Genomic DNA, 26,805 nt, shown 5'->3' on the forward strand with positions numbered 1-26,805 from the left:
GGGGCAGGAGCTGGCGTCCGTCTGTCTGCGCAGCCCTCCTTCCAGACGCTCCCTGGCCCACCGCAGGAGGCGCTCAAAGATGCGGGCGGAGCGCACGCGGGGGGCTCGGGCCTCGGAGCCCGTCCCAGCCCGGCCTCGGGGCCCCGGGTCCACGCTTCCGTCAGTTTGTGACCCCAGACCGGCGCTCGCGGTGCTTTCAGGGCCCCGGGGAGGGGAGGAGAGCCTGAATCTCGGCCACTTTCCCGCGAGGCCCGTCCTTTCTGCCTTCTCCTCGTGGCTCAGCCATAAATAAGGGTCCTCTTCACAGTCTGTGGGGAGCTGCGTTTGCTGAATTTTTGTGTTTTCCCGTTGGAGACGCCACTGTTGAAAAGGTCCCCAGAGCAGGACAGGGGTGCCGTCTGGTGTCCTGGGCGTAAGGAGGCCGTGACACGGCTTAGGGAGGAAACCCGCGTCAGACAGGCTGCTGTCCGAGACCCCAGTGTCAGTGAATCAGTGCACACATTACATGAGGACGTGTCTTTCACAGAAACACACACGCTGATGCGCTGATGCCCGTATTGCCACCAGAGGCTCGCGGGGGCGTGACCGCGTGTGTCCCTGGGAGCTGAGGTCCAGCGGTCCCTAGTGCAGTGTTTGCAGCGATCGGGAGACCAGTGCAATTGTAATCCCTCAGCAGGGTGGCCTGTGAGAGGCTCCCCCTCCCAGCCCCTCAGGGGACTTTGTGAGGGACGGGGCTCGGGCAGGGCGGGGCCTACGGTGAACGTGCTGAACCCTGGCAAGGCGCCTCCCGAGCTCCGTGCTCCCCAAAGGAACCAAGTGCCGAGGAACGCGGGTCACCCCCGTGCTGGACGCCTGGACCCGCCGCAGGTAGCTCGGGCCCCAGGACTGGGTGGCGGATGGGGCCGACCCTCCCCGTCCGCTTCCCAGGCTGCCCCCCACCCAGGATGCACGCAGACAAGGACCAGCCCTGCCGCGCTCCTAGCCTGGAGACGCCTGGGGCCCGGCCGCGGCCCTGAGGCCTCCATGGCTCACCGGGCACTATTCTCGGTCCTGAGGACAGCACGAGGGGTTCAGCAGGAAACATGCCTCATCCTGCTCCCCGTCACTTACCAGGAAGACAGTCAGGGCCACGACGCTTCCACCTGAAGGTTCAAGCCCCGTGAGCCCCACCTCTGCTCAAGGCGGCTCAGGGGCTGGAGATGGGGGACGGGCACCAGTTAGACGGAAGTTCTCAGACTCACCCACCAGCGTGAGGAGCCCATCCCGAGACGCCAGGGTCACCAATGTCCCTTCTCACTCAGCCATCGAGGGGCAGGGCGCGTTGCCAGAGAGAAAACAACATCCACTGAGCTCTTTGCAAAATATTTAGCTGACATTTCACCCGCACAACATCCCCGGGGCTAAAGCAAAACTCCTTCTGCAAAAAGATGTGAGTCTGCACCAGCTCATGACTCCGGATAGACGGAGCGCAGCGCAGACCCAGCGGGGAGAGAAGTGGAGAGGGCAGGTCTGCACACCCAGAGGGGGAGGCTTCCCAGCGGGCGGGACGGCCGGGGAGAGCGAGGAGTCCCCAGGCTGGCACCTCTCATGGGGGCATCCGACACTCAGAGTCCTCCTTCTGTAACTGCTAGTCACGGCTGTTATCCAGAAAGGACTCGTGGCATCTGGGAGAGGAACCAACCCCAGCCTTCACCCAGGCTGGGCACCCGGCTCCCGGCTCCACCCTGGTCAGTGGGGTCGCCCGCAGGGTCGCCATCCACCCACCTCTCTGCACCTGAGCTCAGCTTCCTGATTTTAGTCTTCAGAATGTTTCTTCCTGCTGTACGTTCGGTCACTTGCTTGTCCACAGACGAGGACCCGGGGAAGCCCAGGTCACCTGGAGATGAAGCAGCAGAAGAGGGTCAAACCCAGGTCTTCCCAAGCCCAGTCCATGCTGGAGCCCAGGGCTGGCGGTCCCCTCGCTTCTCACCTGTCGGGGCACCTTTTCTGCCAAGATCAGGGCACGTCATCCCGTGGATAAATGGCCTCATCCCTGTGTGTGTCTGACCAAAGGGCAGGACTGTGGGAAATTCACTTCTGCTCTTTGGGGGACGGGAGCTCAGCGGTCACTGACCCTGCAGCTGTGCCCGGCCTTCACGGTCAAAGGCGTGGCCCTCACTCTGTGTGAGGGAGAGCCCATCTCTCACCCTCTCATCTCTTGAACATGCTGAGTGCAGACCTTACCCGAGGTCACTCACCCTCCACGTGCAATGTGTCCTCTTGACAGTGACTGAGCCCCGCGGCCGAGGGACCAGCTGGAACCCTAGGGCTGACTCGGGCCGGGCCGCTCCCGTCCTGGGTTCCGGCTTTTTCTCCCGAGTGTCTATCTGAAGAGGGAGGAGTGCATCTAAAAGTCTCTGAGGTTTCCTTCCGGCTCTGAAATCCAAGGTTCTTTCTTTTTCTTTCTGAAGTTTAGAGAAGAGTCTGTTCCCATCTCTTCCCCGCAAAGACTCTCACTGTTCTGTGTCTCCCCCTGAATGATCCCACGTCGTCGGTCAGCTCTCCGAGCAGCTGGGGCTCTGCGGAGTTACCAGGGGTCTCCTCCGGGACCCTCTGCACACGGTCACTCTGCGCCTGTGAGCATCTCTCCGGAGTTGGGCTGCAGGCGGCTTTGGGGTTTTGCTTTTTTGGTTTTAGTTTTTGGCCAAGCCTTCAGGAGAGAAGGAAAAGAACTAACGTTTTTCTGCCCTTCTCATCTACTGTCTGGGATGGTGAGCTGAGGGAAGGCCCCCTCCCCTGCCTGCAGCTCTGTCCGGGGATTTCATGCACTTATTCATTTATATTCCCAGCAGCCCCAAGCGTGGGTACTGACGCTCCCCTTTACCAAGAAGGAAGAGGAAACTCAAAGCGGTGAAGAGGTGAAAGCGGTACCGGGCGACCTGTGAGGGCACACCCGCAGCCAGGGCCCCGCCGTGCCCCAGTGCCGCCGACGGGCCAGTGAGCCTACCTGCCCGCCGTGCCCCAGTGCCGCCGACGGGCCAGTGAGCCCACCGGGCGCTCTCCCCTCTCCAGAAGCGGGCTTCACAGCCAGGCACTTGTGCCCTGGGGCTCTCGAGGGTGACCTGGGGGCACGTCCACATGGATGGCTTTAATTCCAGGCCCTCGAATTCCACGTGACTCACTAGAATCCGACAGTCTGAGAATCCATCTGTCACCTGCCAGGTCTTCCCCAGCTTCCCCACCGTCACGGAAGAAAGGCTGCTCCCGAGTCCTGGGCTCACACAAGTGCAGACACTTAACGAGGAACCGCTCACGAATGCTGGGCTCCTGAGGGCGCCCCCCAGCGGGCAGGAGGGCAGGTCCAAGAGCTTCAGGAGGAAACAGTGCTGCAGCCGGTGCTCCTTAGTTCATCACATCTTCATCCCTCCATCCATCCATCCATCCGTCCATCTCCTAGAATAAAATTTAGAGACGGAAAGGTCACCGTGGGGGCCCTGGCTAGTGCTTTATTGGATTTACGGTGACCTCTGTTGGACGGTTGATCTGATCTGCAGATTGTTTTGATAATGAAGCCTGATTTGCCACTTAGTTTACACAGTAGATTTTTTTTTAATAAATTAAACACTCAGTCCAAGGCTTTGATGAAAATATACTGAAAGCACTCTGCAACATACAATTTTCTAGAAATATATACATTTTTGGCAACTAAAGTCACAGTAAAAACCATCAGCTGGCAGTTTTAGGACTTGTGAGGGAGAGGTGTGTCTTTTTTAAATTCTTTAATTCAGCAAGTATCGAAGCCCGCTGCACTAGACCACATACGGTATTTTTTCTTTTCTTTTAACTGTTTGTCAGTCACATCGACGGGGTCAGCAGGACAAAACCAATCTGTGCTACTTTCCGGTCAGAGCAGAGACGAGCCTGCAGACACCCTGGTGCTGTGGGGCTGCTCAGACAACACAGCATTTAACATTTTCCTTTGGCCCCTGTTTGGCGAGTCTCGCTATAGCTCAGGTATCTTATATAGTGAGCTTATTTCTTACAGCCACTGTGACAGATAGGGACTTTTTAAATGGAGGGATTTGAGGTGTCTAGGGATTAAGGAAAGTACTCACCACAGGATTCTTAAGTAGCAAGATATGGATTCAGATTCCAGGTCTGTCATGTTTCAAAACCCGGCTCTAAACCCCAGACCTCTAAAACCCCTCATCAAGGCAGTTCAGAAATGCTTCCAGCTCAGTGCTTTGTGACCACCTAGAGGGGTGGGATAGGGAGGGTGGGAGGGAGACGCAAGAGGGAGGAGATATGGGGATATATGTATACGTATAGCTGATTCGCTTTGTTGTACAGCAGAAACTAACACAACATTGTAAAGCAATTATAATCCAGTAAAGATGTTAAAACAAAAAAAAGAAAAGAAAGAAAAGGAAAGCAATGCCACCAGACTTCAGGAAATCTCCCAGCACCGTGAGCTCTGTCCCCTGCTTAGACGTTGGTTTTCCACAAAAATTAAACAGAACATAATAATTGTTGGAAACTCTTTCATGAAAATTCAACCCAGTGAAATGGGCTCCCAAGATTTCACCTATATTCCAGAAAGACCACATTCTTGTCTCATAATTTTATCAAAATTCTTCTAAGTTTGCTGGAATCTAGCCTCAAGACAAAGATGCTGACATGACGGTGTATCTTATACGCTTCGCTGTATATTAGGTACTGCTGCTGGGGTGCTCCTGACAAGCGAATTAAGGGGGTTTAATTGGAAATTCGAGGCGTGCTATTCTCTCCCAACGTTCTCTGGGTTTTATAATAGGGTAGCGATCTGCAAACCGCCAACCCTGAAATGGATTGCTTTGCTTACAACTCCACTCACTTCTCAAGGGAAACATGAAATCTCGGTGTTGGAAACAGGCAGTTGCGTAGCACATCTTTCACCCTTCCTATCACGATTATCCAGAATCATATCTCTTGATCAAATAGCTCTGGGGGTGCACAGGGGGTAGCTCCCCAGGAAGAGCTGCCCCAGCCTCACATACAGACTCTGGCAGGAGGTACCTTCGTGACACGCAGTCATGTCTGCTCTCTGACACTTTCAGTGTCATATGCAAGTAAAAATGAGACATTTTATTTAATATGTGAGAGAAGACTGCTCCTGTATTAACCGACGCGTTTCCTTTGCACAATGTATTCCCACACTACAGAGAGGCTCAGAGCCATTGCCTGAGGGGCCTTGTGGAGACGCGCCGCCTCTCTCAGCAAGCGCCCGCGCCGCAGAACATTAGAACCGGTAACAGTGGCTTCAAAAAGGGCCTGAATGCAAGCAACGCTCGGGAAATCTTAAAAGGCAGCTGCGCCTCGGGGTCCGAGAACAGAGGGACATCCTCTGGGCCTCTTAGGAAAATGCGATAACCCTCTCTTCACACGGCTGGTCCTCAACACAAACTGCAAAACACCCCCAGGAAAAGAGAAAGTTTTAAACTGTTCAAATCTGAAAAGCTGAAGAAATATGACATGAAGAGCTTGTCCAGAAATCATAACAGAAATTCACTTGGAAAATCTGACGACCATCACAGCCCGAGGATTCAGTTTTCACTGAGATGTTAAAATAAGAGATGTTCTCCGTGCGGTTGGAGGACCAGCAATTTAGAGGAATGTGTGGCGAATCCTCGTTAAATGATAAACTGCCTCATGATTTAGTTGTTTTTACAAGTCAGGATTTTTATGCATTTATCGTGATTATTTTTATGCATTCTTGTCTTGAGCTATACCTGAACTTCAACTATGGAAGAATAACTGCGTTGGCCACAGCCTCGGTGGAGACCTCCCATGTGCCAGGTTTTATATACCCTAACTCAGTCAATCCTAAGCCCTAATTCTGAGAGATTGCCATAAAGACTTGGTCACATATAAAACGTGGGGGAATGGCGGCCTCCACCTGAGAAAGGGTGAACCTCGTTTCATTCCTGGCAGTATTTGTTATTATATCCTTTAGGACATGCTTTCTGGGTGCATTTGATAAAAAGGAAGACTTCGTTGTTGATGTTCTGGACCTTGTAAGACGCTGGCAGAGAAGCACCTTGAGGACCTAAGACGCTGATCAGGGGTCGTGGACGAGAGAGCCATCACTCTGGTTAAGGTCACCCCCCGTCCCCCTGGGTGACGGTGGGAGCACAGCAGGGGGAAGAGGGAAGACTTGGGCAGGTGCTCAAGACCAGCTCGTCCGTGAGCCTCGCTTCACACCTAAGACAGGTCCATGGGGAGAAACGATTCAGAAGGAGGGATCATTAAATGGGAAATTAAATTGAACACGATGACGCGTTCGTCCTGACTGCTTTTATGAGGAGACATAATGCCGTGGGAGAAACGTGGTTCTTCGCAGGAAGATGCTTTACTCTTGCTGATCTTTTTTTTTTTTTCCATTTCGCTAAAAACAGCAGCTGAGACTCAGACCCCCAGTCTCCCTTTGCTTTGCCTTCTCGACTCCTGGGAGGCGAGGAACCCTCCGTGGAGCGTCTGCAGCATTCCAGGTGGTCTGGGGCCCTCCGTCCCAGGTGGACTGGACCCCTCTCTCTACAGAGCTGGACAGCGGCCCCCCAAGCTCCCCCAGGTGCCGTGCGAGGGACAGGTGTGGTCGTCCCGTAGCTTCACTTGCCGGGTTCCTGCTCGTCCCCTAGGGACGCTCCGCCGTGGGGCACCAGCGTCAAACACCAGAAGTATCGGGATCTTTCTGACACTGGCGAGGCCAGGAGGCAGCCAGCCAGGCGAGCTGGCCTCAAAAACGCCCCTTGTAAACCCTGACAATTGCCCCTGCAGCCCAGCCAGGGCCCCGCTGGCGGCTGCACAGCCCCGCTCCCCCAGGACGCGGCCCAGCCAAGCTTCACGCCCTGGCCATTCAGATGGGGGGACGTGTTTATTGGTTAGCTGTCAATATTCAGAGAGCCTCTGCGACCACCCGCCTGAAGGCTGTCACTGCTCCCTCATCCTCCCACGGGGGACAGCTACCCCAGCACCCACCGAGTCGGGTTTTTGGTTACCGGTCTGTTATCAGTTTTCCTACCCAAAACCTAGGCTTGTGGAGGGCAGGGACCCTGTTGGCCTCATTTTCAGATATGTCAGCAGGCTCCTTCCCAGAGTGATGGGGGAGAAAGAGAGAGGGAGCGAGACAGAGATGCAGACAGAGACAGGGAATAAACAGAGGAGACAATTCACGGGCTGCACCGCGTAAATCCACGTCCGGGACGAGATGGTTTCGGCTGGAGTCGGGGGGGTCACACCCTGAGGCTCTGGTTAATCGTCCCAGGGAGATGGAGCCTTTCAGTTTGGGGGGCCTGTGTCCCCCCAGCTGATTTTTCCTGTTTTTAGGTGCCTTGATTGTAAGGAGGGTGGCAGTGGGGATAGAAGACACACAAACTGTGACTATAGTTTTTAATTGAAGAGTACCCTCCCCCAGCAAGTTCGGTTCCAAACCTAGAAAGAGCGACGCCGCCAGGTTCTACCTGTAGTGTTCCCAGGCGCAGCGTCTCTAAGGCCCTCCCCTCCGCCCTTTCAGGCGTAGAGAACGATGAGGAGATCAAGCAGCTGGATGAGGAAATCAAGGAGCTGAACGAATCCAACTCCCAGATGGAAGCCGACATGATCAAGCTCCGGACTCAGGTAACAGTTTCTGACGCCTCAATCGAGCCGCCGCCTGCGCTGCCGCCATTGCCTGTTTCCTTGCCCGGTTTTCCCTTTACTTATTCACCTTTCTTCTCAGTGTCCTGCTGAGATCATTTCAGTGGCAAAACTAGCTGTGACAGAGGGGCCGCCGGCCGGCTAGTTTTCCCTCTTGTGTTGGTATTTTTAATGACACGTGGTTATGAGTAGACGGTCCCGAGGAGCGCGGCTCCTGCAGCGGGTGAGCTCTTTCCCCCGCGCCCCGGGATGCAAAGGCCCGGAGGTCATCACGCGGTAAACGGGAACAGGGAGCTTGTTCCTTGGGCTCCCGGGGGCCGCTGCTATCCGTGGCCTCACGAGCCTGCTGGGAGGGGAGGGGTGGAGCCTTTATTGAGCACCTACTAGATGCCCCATCCCAGGGGCTTTGGTCCTATAGCCCAGGTGCCCACAGCGGTCCGCATGGTAAGTGTCCACAACTCCCGCTGCCCCTGACTGCTCAGCCAGGGCCGCAGAGCCGTGGGCCCAGCGCGCCCAGTTTGCCTCTCCACAGGCCTTCCCCGCCCCGGCTCTGGGCATGGGGAAGCACTGCAGCCACTCACAGGCGACGCCAAGGATTCCTGTCCTGTTCGAACCCACGCCCTCTGTGGCCTGGACCTGCCCCTCCCCAGCCATCCCCTCGGGGCATCACAGCCTTATTGGAATTCTTGCCCATGGGCTTAGGGGGCAAGGACAGGTCCCTGCTGGTCCCCGTCCCCGCGGGCACAGCCTCTCCAGGGAGGGGAGCCCTCCAGCTATGCCCCCACCAGGGTCACAACAGGGACTCCAGGGCTACCCTTTCGTGCCCTCGGGCGGATGTGAGGCTGAGGTTCTCTGCCTGGCCGTTCTGTCCACTTGTTCGGACACCAGCCCACCTGCTGACCATGGCCTCACCTCCGGCTGTGCTGCAGCCCAAGGCGTGCCTGAGGCAGGCAAGGGTTTTCCTTACCTTTAATCCAAAACCAAAGCGGGAGGGGTGGAGGCCGTGCCGCTGGGCTTTCTGGTACCCCTCAACTCCAGCCGGGTCAGTGACACCGGGAGGGAGAGGACCATGCTGCTGCGTTTTGTCCAGCGACTGGAGGTGAAGACAGAGCTCTCCAGGCCGCACACCCCGGCCACACAGGGCACATGCACGGCCCCCAGAAGCCCCGTAGCACGGCCGCTGGGATAGTTAGGGAGCGACGGTCACCGCGCCTGATAGCCCCGGAGCCCAAGCCCCAGCTGTCAGAGCCCCACTCTTACCTGTGTTACCTGAGGGCTCCAGTGAGCCTTCAGTGTGAGAATAGCTTCTGATTCTGCTGCTTCAAAGGCACTGAATGGTCAGTCTGACCATTTTACAACTGCAGAAACTGAGGGAGACCAGGGTCCTCGCAGGGTCCCAGGTCCAGAGCCTGGACAGTGTTCACGGTCTCTCCATCGAAAATGCTCAGAACTGGGGCCTTCCCTGGTGGTCCAGTAGTTAGGACTCTGCGCTTCCACTGCAGGGGGCAGGGGTTCGATACCTGGCTGGGGAGCTAAGATCCCACAAGGTGCACAGCATGGCCAAAACAATAAAAAAATAAAACAAAACGCTCAGAACAGTATGAAGGATTATCTATTTTTTTCATATCATCAAATCAGTGATTGCTAAGCTCTATGTTTGTCTCTTATAAATCTTATCTTTATCCTGAGCCAGGTCTAGCTTTCGTATAAACACGCACACACCATCCTAGCGGCCTCCTCCCTGCACTGCAGGAAACGAGATGTCCCTCAGACACGTAGTCGAAGGACACGCTGCCAGTGGCAGGGAGGGGAGGAAGATCCCCATCCCCAGGCAGAGGACGCTGAGCCAGGGCCGGGGGCACAGAACCAGCCGCGTGCCCCACCCTCCCCCTGGCTGTGAGTGGGGAAACCCTACCTGAGACATCAGAGTTTAGAGCTTATGAAGTAGAGATTCAGGTGACTGGGGGCAGCCGGGGTTACAGCGTGAAGGCGCTAAGGCTGTGAGCTCGGTGCACGTCCGGCAACTCTGTCTTGTTCCTACGCATCCCCTGTGATGCTGGCCTGCGGCTGCCAAGCTACACAGGTGCGGGGGACCCACAGAGCCTGGCACACGCTCTGTGGCTGCCAGGAGCCCCCGTACCCGTGTAAGCAGCCTTGACTACAGCATCCAAGCTGCCTATTCGCTTCCACGACTGTGTCCCTGCAGCCCACGCAGATGGGGGCAGCTCTCCTGCCTGGCCGTGTAGTAAGTGCTGGTTGTCTGGTGGCAGGTGGAGGCCAGATGGTACCACGGCAACTCTTAAATTCTCTCTGGAATATTAGAGGAAGGAGGAGCTGCCCAGGAAGCCACGGTAGACCTTTATCCGATGGAGGGAGGCAGAGATGTCATACATGCCGGTAGAGACACCTGCCTCGACCCTAAGGAGAGGCAGTGACGTGCCTCACAGATAAATCAATATTTCAAGACTTATCTGTGCAGAATTAAGTTCGGGCTAAAAAGAAGACGTATTAGTCGCCGCAGTGCATAAGATACTAATCCAGGTAAAGAATCCCATCACACCAGCGGAAAGACCAGGGCGGGACAAGGACACAGTCCTCATGTGATCCTCTATGCACAAGGACAAGCAGAACTTTTTAAAAAATTGAGTGAAAGTCGACACAGCCCAGGAGCCTAGCCCACCCTAATGCATGAATCCCTTTTCAGAAAGACAAGCCCTTAGAGTCCAGTTGCCACGTGCTCAAGTGTGATGACTCAACGCACACAAGACGATGACCCTGAAAATGACCTGTGCTTCACGTGGAAGCCTCTTCATTTAAGCAGAGAGGTTCTTCCTCTGCCTCGGGAGCTGACGCCTCTCCCTGTGGGAGCGGGCGCATGCTCCCCTGGCCGGCTCATGTTACATGTCCCACGCATCTGTGCGTTTCAGATCACCACCATGGAGAGCAGCCTGAAGACCATCGAGGAGGAGAACAAAGTGATCGAGCAGCAGAACGAGTCCCTCCTCCACGAACTCGCCAACCTGAGCCAGTCCCTGATCCACAGTCTCGCCAACATCCAGCTCCCGCACATGGTAAGTGACTGACCGCGCGGAGCAGCCCCCGGAGGCCGCGTGCGGTGCGCATCCTAGAGTAGATGGCTTTTCTTTTCTATTTTCACCGTTCTTCGAACTTCGGATATTGGCGGTTACCTCCCCCAAACCATAACGTTAATTGCTAGAGACTCTGGTGGGGCTGAACCAGTAGATCCCCTAAGATTAAGTCTCTCTGAAAAGGCCTTTTAACTATGATAAGGACAGTGGCGTTATGCTATGATACTATTTTATGCTGATGTGAATATCCTATTAAGAAACTAAAAGTTGCATATGAACTACTATTTAATATCTCGTAGGATCCAATCAATGAACAAAATTTTGATGCATACGTGACTACTTTGACGGACATGTATACAAATCAAGATCGTTATCAGAGCCCAGAAAATAAAGCTCTACTGGAAAATATAAAGCAGGCTGTGAGAGGAATTCAGGTCTGAACAGCTGCTGTAGTGATGGAATCTTGCTTAAAAAAAGGATGCCTCTTGTTTTTTGCTGCTGTAATTTACCAGAAAGTGTTATATATTTATTTCTGTTTGAAACAGTGTTATGCTTACAAGACTTCATAACGATTTCATGTCTTGCTTTAAAGATAGTACCTACAGAATAGTTTTGGAATACATTCACATTTTTGTACGTTTTCATATAAGCTGACATAGTGTGATATGCCATGTAATGTTTATAGCTGCTAATGTATGCACATTGGAGGGTATATATATTTCTGAAGAGGTAAGCCGATCAAAATAAATAGAGTGTAAATTCTTTTTAATGCTTTAGTGATTAAATGTTTTAGTATTTTGAACCGAAATGGACAAAAAACAAAAACAGCTTTGAATGACATTTGGTGGTCCTGCCGCCACTCTTTAGGTGTTAGCATTTCGCCTCACGTCGGATGATCTGACGGAATTTAAGAAAAACATTTCGTGTGCATATTGTTTCATAGCAAGAATTGGTTGCGAAAAACAAATGCTTTATTTTTGAACAATGCTTGGAAATATTATGTGATTTTTTTGTTTGTTTGTTTTAGGAGGATGGTGTATGGTGGGGCAATAAATGAGGTTTTTTGCATTCCAAGGAAATGGCATATGGATTAACTGTAAGAAATGAGATAAGTAATTTATTGTAAGACAGCACCAAGCCATGGAAACTTGGCAGAAGATTCAAAGCAGCTTAAACAGCACTTTTTAAACTAACTCCTGAGCATTAATTACATGGTGTGACTCTGGGACCTTCAGTTAAGACAGGGGCCTATTAGAGGTGGATGACCCGAAGACTTCCTCTTCCATTCTCAGTACCCTTTGGAACAAACTTCTTTTACCTCCCCGAGAGTTCCGTGCCCCTCTGAACTGTCTAACAGAATCTGTGTGTTTTCATTTACGCTCAAAAGATCATTTAAGACTATTTACTTCCCCTTCCACCTTAAACAGAATTATTCTTGCAGTTGTTGTTGCTGTTATGATGTCACGTACGGGGTTGAAGGCCCATGATTTGTGAGTCCTCGAGCGACTGGGCTGATCTGTCTGCTGGCCTGCGCGGGCCAGCAGCTCCGAGAAGTGTCCTCACCCCACGCTGACTTTGAATAAGCCCGGGTCCTATTCAGAGTCAGGACGAGTGTGCTCCACTGTCCCGTCCCGTCCGCTGGAGACCAGTTGACCATAGAACGTTTGCGTAGCCTTGTTTGATCTGTCATGACCTTCTCTAAGAATGAATGCAATCAGATGTTGAGAGTAACTAAATATACTTCAGCACTTTTTTGCTTTACACTAGATCATCTTAGACTCATTTGCACCCTGGAGATTGATTGTTTTACCCGACGACTGCACTACGTGATGCATAAGACCACTTTCCACGGCTGCGCTCTCCCCTGCTCGCTCGTCCCTGGGACGACGTGTGTCGTGTTTTCCGATTGCCGTTGACTTGATTTACATGTAATAGCATCCTTCCTTCCATGTCTTGATGTTATGCAGGAAGTACAAAAGTACTTAAAATTTTGTTATGAAAAAAAAAAGATGGGTTTTGTAAAAATAAAAAAAAATATTTTTAGCAGAACAGGACTTACAGGGTCATTGCCCCCACGTGCCAGTCGACTATTTGCACTTACCTTGTCCTATATCCGTACGGAGGTGTGCAATTCCCGTGTCAGTAGCCTCGTGACACTGACCCTGGAGGAATCTGAGGAGGCCTCCCGGCTGACCCGATGATGCTAAGGGAGATTACAGGGACCTCACAGCAAATACTCTGATACAATACTCAACCTCGGTATATATATATATGTATAAATATATGTACATCCCAGCGGCACTTTAGACTGCTCACTGTACAAAAGCTTACAGTTTTCCAGGAGGACTTTAATAATTAGCTGGGAAAAGATTACGTCATGACTTGGGCTCTGCAGCCCCTTCTCTGGAGAGCCCTTTTTCTGTTGTGTGATTAGTTGTAGCTGCCCTGCTCAGAATTGCCTTTTTGAGAACTGAAGCCAGGTGCTCTGCGTCACCTGCGGCCATATGTCCCATCCAGGGCCCCGGCCTCCTTGCGGGGGGGCCCCCGTTGTTCATATCGGCACATGCATCTCCCCGCCCCGTCGTGTCTGCAGCTTCTTGGCCAATATAGTGATGCTTTTGGTAGAGTAATAGGTAGTATCAGTTTGGGATTCTAATTGTTCTCACCTATGTACAATGGAAAGGGGTTTTAAGCACAAGTCTGCTGCTCATCTAACGTTGGTACATAATTATCAGATCAAAAGTTACCCGTGACTATTATATAAGGACCACAACAGTGTCACATATTAGAATGCTGACCTTTCACATGGAACTATTGTGAGTCATCAGAGTTTATTTATTATAACTTATTGTTCATATTCATTTCTAAGTTAATTTAAGTAATCATTTATTAAGACAGAATTTTGTATAAATATTTATCGTGCTCTCTGTGGAACTGAAGTTTGATTTATTTTTGTACTACACGGCATGGGTTTGTTGACACTTTAATTTTGCTATAAATGTGTGGAATCACAAGTTGCAGTGATATTCATTTTTAAATTGTGAACTTTGTACAAATTTTGTCATGCTGGATGTTAACACATCTTACTCTAAATAAAAAAGGTGTTACCACATTTGTAGCACGATGGGTCTCTAACCGGGTATGCCTCTTCACCGGAGTCCGGAAGTGCTTGCTGTCTGGGGCCCCCAGCGGGACCCCCGGGAACGTTTCTCCCCAACGCCGGATGCTTTCACTGTAACGTTTTCGGAGGTTTCGTTCTCTACTCCGAGGCCCCTGAGAGCAGATGTGAGCAGCTCAGGAGGTGCCTGTGCGGAGCTTGTCCGGAAGCCACTCTGCCACATCTGCCGTCACCCCACTCTCTCCCCCAAGGTCACGTCACACGCAGGCGTCTCCCCAGAACAGGGACATCCTCACTGCCACAGTTATCCCTCTAGATATGACATCATCATTACGTAACACGCATCCGCGTCCCCAAGTTCCCACTTGAGCCAAGAACGTCCTTTACGGGTTTTTCCAGATCTGGCGTCACGAGGGCTCACAGGCTGCTTCCGGTTACCACGTTCCCACCCCGGTCGCTTCACTCCCCTGCCTTCCCGGGTCTGCAGGACACAGAGGTTTGAGACGTGTCCAGGTGGTCAACTTTGTCTGATGGTTCAGTTCCAAGGAAGACGCTGCGTCTTTCTCAGCACCTCCCACCTGGGGTTCCGGGGGCCACTCGCCCTGTGATTGGTCCCCTGGGAGCATCGTCACCATTGTTCCTTCCACACCATCAGCAAGGATCCCCCACAACCCTTAAATCAGCCTCCAAATATGATTTAACAACGATGAGTTACCCAGCTGCCCATCACCTTCGTTAGTAAAAGTAACCCTCTGAAACTCCAAAAACACTCACCTGTACTAGACACAGTCCCGCAAAATATAAAACTTGAGGAAGAGACCCGCCATACTCTTTGTTAAATCCAAAACAGAGTCCCAGTGGCGTCTTCTGCTGATTCAAGGCCATCTGAGCCCCTCTTCCCAGCGAGCATTGTTGTTCTTTTATACCTAACAGCTTGGTCAGCTGCATCAGGGCTGACGGAGGGGGAGGGTGGAGGGATGCTTTTAGGACCCTGCTACCTGTCTGTCCATACCTTGGGGTGCACCTCTGTGAAAAGCCCCCCCTTCAGGATCAAACGCAGTTAAAGCAGATGGTGGTGCATCAAGGAGCTGCTGGCAGTGACTGGAATCTTTCAACTTGATTGTCGAAAGCTGTTTTGCCCTTGCCTGAGAATTGGTATAAACATCTTGGAAAGCAGTTGAACAATAATATCAAAGATCTTATAAAATTCATATTTTGACCCAGTAATTCCAGGAGTCCCCCTAAAAACACCAAAGCAACTGTAAATGCATTGAGATAAGTGAAAACAACCCCAAAGTCCTATTTCAGAGGAAGGTTTGAGCAGCTGATGACAAATGCACCTTACGGAACACTATGGTGTTCCTAGAAACGCTGGTTATGAAGACTCAGTGATAAGATGCTTGTGATAAAGCCAGTGAACAGTACAGAAAACACGCTAAGGAGCAGCTGAGTGGCAGCAAGGTTGGGCCAGGTCCACCTGTGTTAGTGACTGAGAGAACCACGATTCTCGCTGTCCAGCCATCCCCCAAGCCTGTGGAAGGGGATCTGTCCAGTTCCGTCCTCGGTCTCCTCCGGGAAGCCCCGTCACCAGGAAGGAAAGTGATGCCCCTCTTCCTCGGGAGGTGGCCTCTCCAAGAACAGGAGAAGCCCTTACTGACGGCCAGAGCATCTCAGCTCCCCGAAGTCCTAAGTCCCTGCACCGTTAATCCGGGGCCATTTCTGCTGCGGGAGACCTGGCTGCACTCAGGGCTCCCATGAGTAGAGCTCTCCTTCAACAGCCTGAGCTCCAGTCCGTGTGGACTCCTCAGCAATGCAGAGCAAAGCAGGAGAGCCTTGGGCCTTAAGCAATTTAAAATACACATCAAGAAAAACAAACTTTATTCATTGTCTTTTTTCTTTTGCATTTACACCGCCTTAGATCCAGAAGTTTATTCACCAAAACCATCACACAGATTCTCTCCATGTGATCAGATTACGAGCCTTGCTCATTTCCTTCTCTATAGGGTTCTGTTTTCCCCAGTTCTCTTGAGGTGTGATCGACATAATCAGATCTAAGCATCATCATCGAGGAGGGTCATGTGACCCTTTATAAAATCAAGAAAAAATGCCATCTTTAAGGAATTCTCTAGGTGACGCTGGGAGGACACTGCTCTTTATGGCTGAGCAGGTACTGCTCCCGATGGGGAGGTCTGGTCGATGCCTAATGCAGATACACAGTGCACAGTCAGGGGAGAGAGGAGGCCAAAAGGTAGAGAACATTTGTTAGGTTTAAATTTTTCTTGTCTTGCCATAAAATATGAATTTTATTCCACATTAATATTCGCAGGTGTTACTGCTCCCTTGGAGCTGTATCTGCCGGTACTGACCCCCAGAGCACCTCCCTGAAAGCTTGCTTTTGGACTCCCTCTGCTTTCCATCCGGTTCCCCATTGCTGTGACCGGATTGGTTGATTACACTAGAAGCAGCCAGACCTCCGGCTTCCTCGTTCCCATCTTGAGTGTTAGGAGAGCTGGAATTCTCTGCAGTTCACTTGCTTTGTGAATTAACATCTTATCATTTGCTGTATTGCCAAAAGTTTTTCCCGGAACCCAATGAAGTGTTGATTCGAAAATGTTCCTAAATACTTTAGGCTTATCTGATGCAAAGCATGAAAGATTAGCTCATGGTCACATTTTTAAAGTTCTTTTATTCCTGCAGAATAAGGGGAGGATCCCTTTCGCTTTCCAGAATGAGAAAGCCTTTCTGGATGTCTGGATTTGAATCTTATCTGTCTCATTCTCTGGTACGTGAAAGGGTTTGGTGTCTTAGCCCCACCGGAAGCTGCCTCTCCTCCAATCTCTGGTCCTTCCTCTGGCAGCTGTCCTCCATGTGTTACCAAATTGATCTGCATGGACCCTGCTCAGGCCGCAGCCAGGCTCCCTGCCTTAGCAGGAGAGGGTTCTTTTTCCCTTCAGGATGGAGAGGCAAAACCAAAGTTGAGATCAACACAGCACAAGCTCTATATGGAGAAGAGGAACTGAATTCACAGATAAGCTTCTCACCCACCTGGCCAGAGAAATTCACTTTAACCAATAAAGACAAAGGGAAGCGGAGTGAGGCTGGTGATGGGGAGGTGCATGCGTTAGTCTACGGGGGAAGAGGTGGGGCTTCCGCCACACACAAGGGAGCGGGGCGTCATCCCCTTTTTATCCTTTTCTGGTCCTTTCTGTCTGATCATGTCCCACCCTGTAGGTGTGTCATTTATATGCGAATGTAGTAAAATCAGTGTATAAGGAGACTGGGGCTCTGTTGGAGGTCAGACTCCTCGCCATCTGGGTCCTTGTTCTGGGACAGGAAGGGGGCAGGGCACAACCTTTAAAAGAATGACAGCCACTGAGGACACGACATGAACTGATTAGAAACAACCAGGTCCAAGACGTGGACCTCCAGCCTCAGTATAGGCTCATTGCAGCCTATCAGCTAAATGACACACCCCCACGTGCCATGACAGTTCTGAGACTGACCATAAAAGGCCAAAAAGTGGGCGGTGGCCCAGTTCCTGGAAATCCCCGCCCCTTCTCCAAAATAGCTGGAATATTCCTTCCTCATTAGCCTATGAAATGACCCAGCCCATAAAAACTAGCCACCCCATATTTGGGGGCCTCTGGCTTTCTGAGATGGGCTGCATTCTATCAAGGAATGTGCGTCTCTTTAAGGAAACCTGCTTTCCCTTTACCATGGCTGCTCTTGAATTCTTTCCTGCACAAAGCCAAGGACCCTCACCTGGCGGCCGTGCCCGGGAGACCCAGGACGTGACCTGGAACGTGACCATCCTCTCACACCCCACTCTTTTCTGCAACAGTTCCATCTGCTTTTTTTCTCTCTCTCTCTCATTTGTTTGTAGCTTCCTTTCTTGTCTCTGGACCCTTTAACTTAAAGATTTACATTCACCCCATCTAAAGGCGGGGGTTGACGGGCTTTGAGCAAAGGTCTGGAGCAGCTCCAGAAGCACAGCTCTTGTTCTCAGCATCTCATCTCCCCGGTACAAAACTATGTTCGTGGCGCTGTGAATGAAAAACGTTGCTGCCGTATCAGTAAACAAAGGACGCTGCAGCCATCCTGCCACTCAGGCTGCCCTGAAGGTGAGACCTGAGAGGACTCAGGATGGAGGCAAAACGGGCTGCAGCCACCCTTGCGGTGCCCCTGCGGGGACTCAGGTTGGCAAAGCACAGGACACTGGCCCCAGGTAGCAGACGTGCGGATCAAAGGGACGATTTCAATGAGCCCGGACTCTTGCCTCTTCCCATGCGTAGCAAAGTGCTAAATTCCTTAACTTGAGATGTCTGGTTTTCTTTAATGAACAGTCATCTTTGATGTTCTGACTGCCTGGACTTTGTGGCAAAAACCCCTGTAGATCCTGGCTCCCCCCGACCTCTCGTGAGCGGTCCCTCAGAGCTCTCTGAGAGGCTGTGTCCTGGGCTTAAGTCCTCAGCAAGTCCACCCAATAAACCATAATTCCTAGTCCGTTTGTCTCCATCCTGAGTTCCCTCAGGGTCCACCATAAGGGCATAGGGGTAGCTTCAGTGGCTGGATTGCTGTAGCATCCTTTGTTCACTAATATGGCAGTGACGTTTTTCATTGACAAGGGACATCTCCATTTGTAAGGGGGTCTCCTCTCTGAGCTTGGGGAGAAGGATGATCCCATATCCCCAGAGACCCTCATCCACCGGGAAGTCCTGACTTAAATCTGCGTGAGAACCTTATCTGTTTGCCGCTCTGGGTCCCCTTCCCATAACTGGCCTCCACAGGCTTCTTCCTCAGATGTAGCTGAAGATGGTGATTAAACCTGAGTTCTAAACCACCTCTTTGAGATGCTCACTTCCCTGGGTGTCCCCCTGAGTACAGTAGGCACACCCTTGGAGAAACTTTTGGGTTTTTTTTCTCTTGTTCATTAGTCTTTTATTACTAGGCCCCCAGCCAAGAACACAGGAGTAAAACCAAGCAGGACCCTGTGGGGCCCCGCCGGGTACAAAAGCCTTTCCGTGCGCCCCAGTTCTTTGTAGTGTAACAGGGAAGAACAAAATCTGACTCCATGTTGGATCTGTTTCTTTGACTTTAACCTTTGCTTCTCGTTGCTTTTGTTATTATAATCACACATAATGACCTCCCTTGGAGAACCCTGACCCTCTGCCTGAATGTTAAACTAAAGTGCCTTTGTTCAGCTCACAGGGAAACACCCTGACCCTGCCCACCTGTGAATGGCTGCAGAAAAGAAGAAATTAACACATCCCCTCCCTGAGGCTGGCCAAGCCAGGAGATATTTTACAAGACTTAGGCCTTTTTACTTTACATTCTCACCTCCTCCCCCTCTCTGTTCTATCAAAGAAACTGGCATCCAGCCCCCGGTAAGATGGTACTCTAAGACATTAATCTGTCATCTTCTCCAACGCCCAGCGTTCTGAATAAAGTCACTATTCCTTGCCTCAACACCTCATCCCCTGATTTATTGGCCTGTCATGTGGCCAGCAGAGCGAGCTTGGACTCGGTAACAATAGGAAAAAGGCTTCTGCCTCCCAGACCTTCCCTTTGTTCCAAAGGGTAGATTCCAACAGTTACTAATCCAGGAAGGGAGGGGATGCAGAAACACCGGAAAGGCAGTCAACAAACAATAGTGCAGCCTTGGGGCAGTGTCCTGGTCCCTCCACAAGGAATATACATAGCAGTACCTCTGAGTTCTTCTGCAGGAACTAAGGCCTCCACCCAGGTGGAGGAGGGTAACTTCAGGCTGAGCGCAAGATTCCTGGAGGCCCACCTGCTACCTCACCACCAGCGAGTCAGAAGAAAGTCACACAGCCTGCAATCCTCACCCCGAATTCTGCCTATAAAAACGCTTTCCCGAAAACCACTGGGGAGTCTGGGGTTTTCGAGCACAAGCCACCCGTTCCCCTCGCGTGGTCCTGCCATAAACCTTTTTCTCTGCTCCAAACTCCGACATTTCAGTTTGTTTGGCCTCACTGTGTGTCAGGCACACGAACCTGCAACGGAAGGGCAGAGGGGGAATTGTCCTAAGAACAGGCCGTGTCTTGGGACCTTGAAATAGTCAGGGTCAACAGCAGTCTGAAGGGGAGCCTAGGAAGGCGATATCTAAAGCGAAGCCGGAGAAATTCTACTCCAGCCCTGGCTCTCCGCAGCCGGTGATGACCCTGCTGAGCCGAAGGCTCAGACCCGAAGGCCAACGGACAGGCTGGCTTCCAGCCCCGCTCAGGGCTCTTCGCGGGCCTGGGCCTGGGCCCCTTGCCGCCAGCTCTCCAGCGGGAGCTCTCCGTCCACCCCTCCCCGCACAGCCACACTGGCATTCCTTCTGGAACATTCCTCAGGGGACCAGCAGGGCGGAGTATGATGCTTCCCACCCAGAGATCGGGCTTCCACTCAGTGTAGGCGAGGGGGTGGAGGCTGCACTTGCCCCCCGGCCATGCCAGTGGCGCCGGGCAGAGCCCTCTGGAGTCTGTGCTGTGATAGCTCCCGGGTCAGGGGAACACGAGGTAGAACCAGAGGCTAAATTCTCCTTGTGGAAGACAGCGACTTCCCGTTTCCCTTTTCTTTCGGAAGTCTTTCTCGGGCCTTTTCAGATGTGTGTACATCTTCCTAATGGCTAAAGGAAGCCTCTGCCCTCCTGGCAGTTCCCCCAGGTCCTGAGAGCATCTCTCTGACTGTGACCCTCTGGGCCCAGGCCTGCTGTCCAGACCCTTGGGAGGAGATGGGCCTATGGTCTCCAGACTCCAGACTGCAGTGGGTTGTACGCAGCCAGCCACACAGAGCTGAGGTTTCCCCGGCTTTGTGGCCTCTGAGCAGGTTGCCTGTGATGCCATCGCATCCTGGCTCAAAGCCGGGGAGGGAGTAAAGCCTGGCCCTCTGCCCTTCTGGCTTTGATGGCCAGTCTGTGAAGTGAACGGACCGCAAGCGGGTTATAGCAGGAGGAGAGGCACAGACGTCGGTTAACTTTTAATATAATGTGAATGGGGCATCACAGGATAAGCACGAATGAGACGTGAGAGTTTATGCACGTCTTCGTTGAGGAGGGGAGAGGATGCAGGCCTCCGAGGGGAGAGCTTTAAGAAAAGATGATCTTAGGAGGTGGGATGGGGGGTGATGGTTTGTGACTGTTCGTCTGTGTGTGGGGTCACTGCCCCATCTCCAGTCCTGTGACAGGAGTCATCCTGGGCGTTGAAACCCTTGGGGAGGGGACCCAAGATACTGTGGCGCCTGTCGGATGACCTGCCTAAGCAAGTGAAGGGGGGCAGACCGTGACACCCCAAAATGCGCCGCCTTGGCACGTGGGTTATTTTGGGCTGGAGGCAGCCAGGACCCAGCAGGCTCACCTGCAGCCGACCTCGGCCCACTTCTGAGCCGCCCTGGCTCAGCCCTGGGCAGCGGGGATGCGCCGCCAGGTGCTCACCTGGGCCTGGGGCCGGCTGGGCTGCGGTGGGCGGGGCCTCGTGGCGCCGGGACCCACAGAGGCCACCCTGTGGCCTGCTCAGGGCTGAGCCCCAGCCCTACCGGATGGTACCTCCATCCACTTCAGCACCCAAAGGGCTGGTCAGAGAACCAGGGCTGAGCTCACTCGCGGCTGTGTTGATTTCAGTCTAAAACAGCTCTAAGTGGGTGTATTTAGTCATCTGCCTTCTTTTCAAAATTTAGATGTAAAAAAAGAGGCTCTAGCTGATCTAACGGGAAGCAGTATAACCGCTGACCGAAGCTGCAGATAAAGTGGGTGCAGGAAAGGGTGCATGCGGGGTTACAACTAAACACGGGGCGTTTGTCAACAGGAACGGCTTTAACTTGGGAAAAGCTGATCTCAGACCCATTTGGCTGAGAAGTTGTCTCCGAGTTCATGACGATAAAATGAAACCATGTCCTCACGGCTGTGCTTTCATCCCTGGGATGGAGGTTTCAGACAGTCGTGAAAGGAGGAAGGGGGACCCAGCATTACCGACGTCCTTATCTGGAGGCAGGGCACGGAGCACGAGTGTGAGGGCCACTGCGTCTGCCTGTGGTCCTTACAGCCAGCTCTGCAGGCTAGAGTTTCAGGTTTATCTGGCTGAATAGAGGTCCGGGCCCTTCCCTTCCGCCAGCCAGGAGCAGCCTAGGTGAGCAGGACCCCAGGCCACAGGGTCAGGGCTCATCCCCACCGCTGCCTGCTGTCTCTGTCCCCCTGAACCCAAGTCCAGCCCCGAGCTCGGGATGTGAACGTCTCTGGAAATGCAGCTGCTGCAGACGTAGCCAGAGTCAGGAGGACGGCTTTACTAAGGTGGCCCTGAGCCAGCGCGTCCTCATAAGGAGAGGGAAACACCGGCTGAGGACAAGTTTGGGGGCAGGTCTTGTGGCGATGGGACCGGGGCCGGGCTGGCAGTCTGCAGCCCTCCTGGCAAAGCCGGAGAGAGGCTGGGACGGATGTTCCCTCTGAGCCTCCAGAAGGAACCTTGGCCTCTGGAACTGTGGGAGGACAGGTTTCTGCGGGTCAACGGCACCCGAGTGTGATGCTTCGTGGCAGCAGCCCCAAAACGGGCTCTTGGAGTTACACCCAGGTCAGCCGGGGGCCCTGCTCCCCTGGGCTGCCAGCGAGTGGGCGGGCGTAGGGCAGGGAGATGCAGGAAGAGGCCTTTGGGACTGGGGGGAGGGGGGCTGCCTCAGGCACAGCCAGGTTCTCAGGGGTGACTCACCGTCTGGGAATGGCCCCTAGGCCTCCAGACTGGGGGCCACCCAGACCCGGAAAGCCTTCCCAGCAAGGAGAACGCTCACCCTGGCGCGGCTGACGGCTCCCAGGCAGGCATCCCCGACAGCCCTCACTCAGTCCTCACGACAGCCTACGTTTCGAGTAGGAACTGGTCTTCTCCTGCTACAGACGGGAAACCGAGGCCCAGAGAGGGCGAGAAAGTCACCAGGAGTCACAGAGCTGGGGAGGCTGCCTCCCAGCTTGCCTTGTTCCAAACCCCACGTTCTTTTCCTCATAAATCCTCGAAGAGGCAGATGGGGAGACAGACCGGTAGACAGGAGCAACGTCACTCTAGAAGAAGCGGCAGAAAATGCCGACCGTCCTGTCCTTGGGGGACCCCGTGGCACTACGGAGGAGACGCAGGTGTCCTCTCAGCAGAGCCTGATGCACAAGGGGCTCTCGGGGTGAGGACAGCTACCGAGCAGGGGAGACACTGGCCAGCGATCGCCTGAGGCCAGGAAGCCCTGCAGTCTGAGGGCTGACTTGTGTCTGCCGCTGCAGGCGGCTTCAGGAGGGGCGGAGTGCCCGGCATCTCCAGGAGCGCGGCCCCGTAGCCCTCGCAGCCCTAGCAGGTCTCCGGAGAAGGTCGGCAGCCACTGGGGGGTGGGGGGGCATGCAGGGGCCCAGTGACATCTGGGGGGATCCCCAACCCCGTCCAGTGCAGTAGGTGAGGCTCGGTCAGTCAGCTTCCTGTCCCCTCCCCTCCCTCCCTCCCTGGATGAGTGACAGGTCCTGGGACATGTTACTCTCTCTGCTGAGCATCGGTGCTTTCATTTGCAAAATGAGGATAGTAACACCTCCTCAGGAACGGTCTCGAGGCTCAGGTGTCTGTGCACCTTGGTGTGAGCAGGTCCTGCCTCGGAGCCTGTGTTCAGACACCGGGAGGATGGATCTCATGTCCCCACGTCTGCCTGATCCACTGGAGAGCTCAGCGATACTGTTCACAGAAAACAGACGATCGCGGTAATCTTGGCTCCTTTGTCTGCACATCTGAACAACCAGAGCTTGTCAACCAGCACAATCACACCTGAAAGGGCTGTTTGCTGTAGGACAGATAACAGGATTGTGGGCAGACAATGAGGTATGGAGGGTGGTCATCAGAGAGAAATGGGAAGAGTCACCAGGGCCCTGGGCAACAGAAAACTTGAGTGGCTTTGACGTCTGCACGTGATTCCCCAGGAAGGTTGCGTTCCCGAAGGTGTGAGGCCTCCGTGGGCCTCTAGAGGGCAGATGCAGGAGATGCTGCACAAAAGGTGCGGGAAGCACACTCGGCTCCACGTAAGAGCTTCGTTACTGAAACATGAATTCCTTCAGGCCTGAGCGTCAGTCATTGCACTGGCCGCTGCCGCCACACCTCCATCCGGAGTTCTGCAGACGGCTGTGTACCCGACACGCATGTTCAGGGAGACAGCACCACGGATGGATGGAGGGATGGATGGAAGGGTGGTGGGTGGATGGATGGGTGGATAGAGGGATGGAGGGATGGAGGGATGGAGGGATGGAGGGATGGAAGGAAGGAAGGAAGGGAGGGAGGGAGGGAGGGAGGGAGGGAGGGAGGAAGGTGGGAAGGATGGAAGGAGGGAAGGTGGGAGGAGGGCGGGATAGACAGATTTTAAGGAAGTGGCTCACGCACTTGTGGGCACTGGCAGGTCCTACATTTTACAGGCAGGTCAGGAGATTAGAAACTCAGGCAGGAGTGGATGCTGAGCTCTTGCAATAGAACTTCTTCTCCAGGAAGCTCAGTTTCTAAAGAACTTCAACTGAGGGGATGAGGCTCACCCACGTTACGGAGGGAACTCCTCTTTGTCCAAGTTCACCAACGTCAACCTCATCTACAAAATACCTTCAGCACAGCACCTGGATTAGTGGTTGATCAAATCACGGGGTGTGACAGCCCAGCAAACTGGACACATCAAATTAGCCGCAGCTGGTGCTGAACTGAAAAGCGAGGCTAAGACTGCGTGCTGCTCAGGACCCTTGCACCTGGGGTGGCAGAGGTGGAGGTGGTGGGTGAAATTTGATATTTACCCACTTACACTGGAGAGGTCCAGAGACATTCGGATGGGGGGGGGGTGGGCAGGGCAGGGCAGGGCAGTGGCACCTTCTCTGCCTGCTGCAGGGAGCATGGACCTGTAGACCGGTGTGGGGTGGCATCTTGGCGGTGGTCCAGGGCGATGGGCAGGGCCAGGACCGTCAGCGGTTATAAGAGGGAAAATGGAGGAACAGAAATCGACTGAGCCCCAAGGAACAACTGGAATCCACGGGGTTTCCCAACTCCCTACATGTGGGTGAGCACCGAACAGGCCACTTCTGGGCTGGAGGGTCTGAGAAAGCAGTTTGGAGGATCACATCAGCGATCCAGAAGAAACCAGACATCTTTCAGGGAAAGTAAGGTTTTGGGTTTCTGCATTTAAGTTTGAAATTCTTGTGGGGCGAGCAGGCAGCACTCGTAAAGGAGTGTGGAGGCCTGGGGGGATTTGTCACTCGTTAGCACGGGACCCCTGGCTGGCGTGGTCCGGGTCGCTGGAGGACTGGGAAGGCTTCTCCCTATGGTAACAGGGATGACAGCGTCCGTGACAAACGTGCAGCGTCTGGAGGGGCCTGAGCCAGACCCCAGCTCAGCTGCCCGCAGATGCAAACGCGGGGCACCGTGTAGGTACAGGAGTTTACTGACACAGCAGCAGGAAAGCGCCCTGTCACCCCAGTCCTGCGGCAGCATACCTGAGGTAGAACGCCCCACGGGTCACACGACAGTGTGGAGGTCAGGACAGACCCAGGCTTCTCTCTGACGCTGGGACTTGGTGATCATGTCTTTGGACACAGGACAGCCTGGACTTCCTCAACTGTAACACGCAGAGCCTGGATCCTGGAGAGTGAAGTGTCAGAATGGGGCTGCAGACAGACAGAAGAACGTGGGACTGCCTCCCCTCCTTCCCACCGACCCCTGCGTCTTCTGGTGGCCCTAGGCAAGGCCCCCTTGGGGGAGGCCCGGTGGGGTTCTTCCGGGTGTGGCCACAAAAGAGGAAACTAAAGGACACTGAGTGTCCACCTGGTCAATCCCTGCGCCCAGGCCTCTACGCAAACGTCTTCATCGCTCCCAGCAGTGGCCTGGCGGCAGCAGTGCCCAGGACGTGAGTGCTTAACGGGCCTCACGGGCTCAGACCCCTGGCTCCGATCCTGCTGCAGCGGGTGTTTGTACAAGTCAGACAGAGACAGAGAGACAGGCGTGGGGGGGGCGGGCAGAGAGAGAGAGAGAGAGAGAGAGAGAGAGAGAGAGAGGGAGGGAGGGAGGGAGGGAGGGAGACTGAGAGACAGAGAGAGGGCTCCAGCAAGCGCTTGGAATCCTGAGTGCAGCTTGCTAAGCACTGCGAACGCGTGTTATAAAACAACCTCCACCCCTACTGCACGCATGTGGAAACGGCGGCTAGGCGAGGCGGAGCAACTTGGCCGAGGCCTCCGGTCGTGGGCGCAGACCTGGGACTGGAACCCGGGGGCCCAACCTGAGCTCCGCACCCGGGGCAGCGGCGCGGCCCGACGCCCGGCAGGAGGTCCTCGCCCCGCCCCGGCCCTTGGGGAGGAGGGGGCGGGCGGGGAGGAGCCGCGCGCATGTGCACAGCTGGCGCCCCCCGCCCCCCGCGCGCAGCTGGGACGTGGGCCGCAGCCGGCGGCGCTGGACACGCCGGGCCCTCGCGGTCGGTCGCAGAGTCCGAGCGTCCTGCGCGCCGTGGGCCATGGCCGTGCGCGACGCGCGCCCCGCGCGCCCCTGCTTGCTGGCGCTCGTGCTGTGCTCGTGCTGGGGGGCACTGGCCGCGGTCGCCCCCAAGCAGGGCAACGGGTGTCCGAGCCGCTGCCTGTGCTTCCGCACCACGGTGCGCTGCATGCATCTGCTGCTGGAGGCCGTGCCCGCCGTGGCGCCGCAGACCTCCATCCTGTGAGTCCGGCGGGGCGCGGGGCGGCCGGGTCCCGGGGGCCGGGGGGAGGGTCGCGCGGCAGCGCCTTTGTCCTCCGTGGCCGGGAGAGGGCCGGACCTGAGCGCAGCGCGCGCCGCCTCCGGAGCCGCCTTTGTTCGGAGCTCGGCATCCCCGAGGGACGGGAAAGTTGTCTGCAGCCGCCGGGGAAAGCCCTCCGCCCTGCCCGGCCCGGTCCTGCTGGCTCCCCTCCTCCGCTCGCCTTCCTCCCCCTCCCGTCCCTCTCCG

The 26,805-nt window shown here is 54.2% G+C and overlaps 2 protein-coding genes and 1 long non-coding RNA gene across 8 annotated transcripts in view; 2 read left to right on the forward strand and 1 right to left on the reverse strand.

Annotated features, from left to right (window-relative positions):
* Positions 1 to 11,179, forward strand: part of MYT1L (myelin transcription factor 1 like) — a 137,381-nt gene extending 126,202 nt beyond the window's left edge. For 2 of the 3 annotated variants that reach the window (XM_060168671.1, XM_060168672.1), the window contains exons 19-21: positions 7,529 to 7,632; positions 10,578 to 10,721; positions 11,039 to 11,179. In XM_060168671.1, the coding sequence (XP_060024654.1) occupies positions 7,529 to 7,632; positions 10,578 to 10,721; positions 11,039 to 11,179 (389 nt within the window). Of the gene's footprint in view, positions 1 to 7,528; positions 7,639 to 10,577; positions 10,734 to 11,038 lie in introns of those variants that run through there. The other variant, XM_060168673.1, reaches the window with a different exon arrangement.
* Positions 11,180 to 20,823: 9,644 nt separating this feature from the next.
* LOC132531705 (uncharacterized) lies at positions 20,824 to 26,615 on the reverse strand. Its single transcript, XR_009544192.1, has 2 exons — positions 25,331 to 26,615; positions 20,824 to 25,156 (listed from the first exon to the last, which is right to left on the reverse strand). It is a non-coding gene; the product is annotated as an uncharacterized LOC132531705 (long non-coding RNA).
* The window catches only part of PXDN (peroxidasin), a 65,707-nt gene continuing 65,203 nt past the window's right edge, over positions 26,302 to 26,805 (forward strand). For all 4 annotated transcript variants that reach the window (XR_009544189.1, XR_009544190.1, XM_060169689.1 and 1 more), the window contains exon 1: positions 26,302 to 26,540. Coding sequence is in view for 2 of the 4 variants with exons in the window: in XM_060169689.1 (XP_060025672.1) it covers positions 26,341 to 26,540 (200 nt within the window). In the remaining 2 variants the exon portion in view is untranslated. The remainder of the gene's footprint in view (positions 26,541 to 26,805) is intronic.

This window comes from Lagenorhynchus albirostris, chromosome 13, assembly GCF_949774975.1.
Source record: "Lagenorhynchus albirostris chromosome 13, mLagAlb1.1, whole genome shotgun sequence".
Taxonomy (NCBI): Eukaryota; Metazoa; Chordata; class Mammalia; order Artiodactyla; family Delphinidae; genus Lagenorhynchus; species Lagenorhynchus albirostris.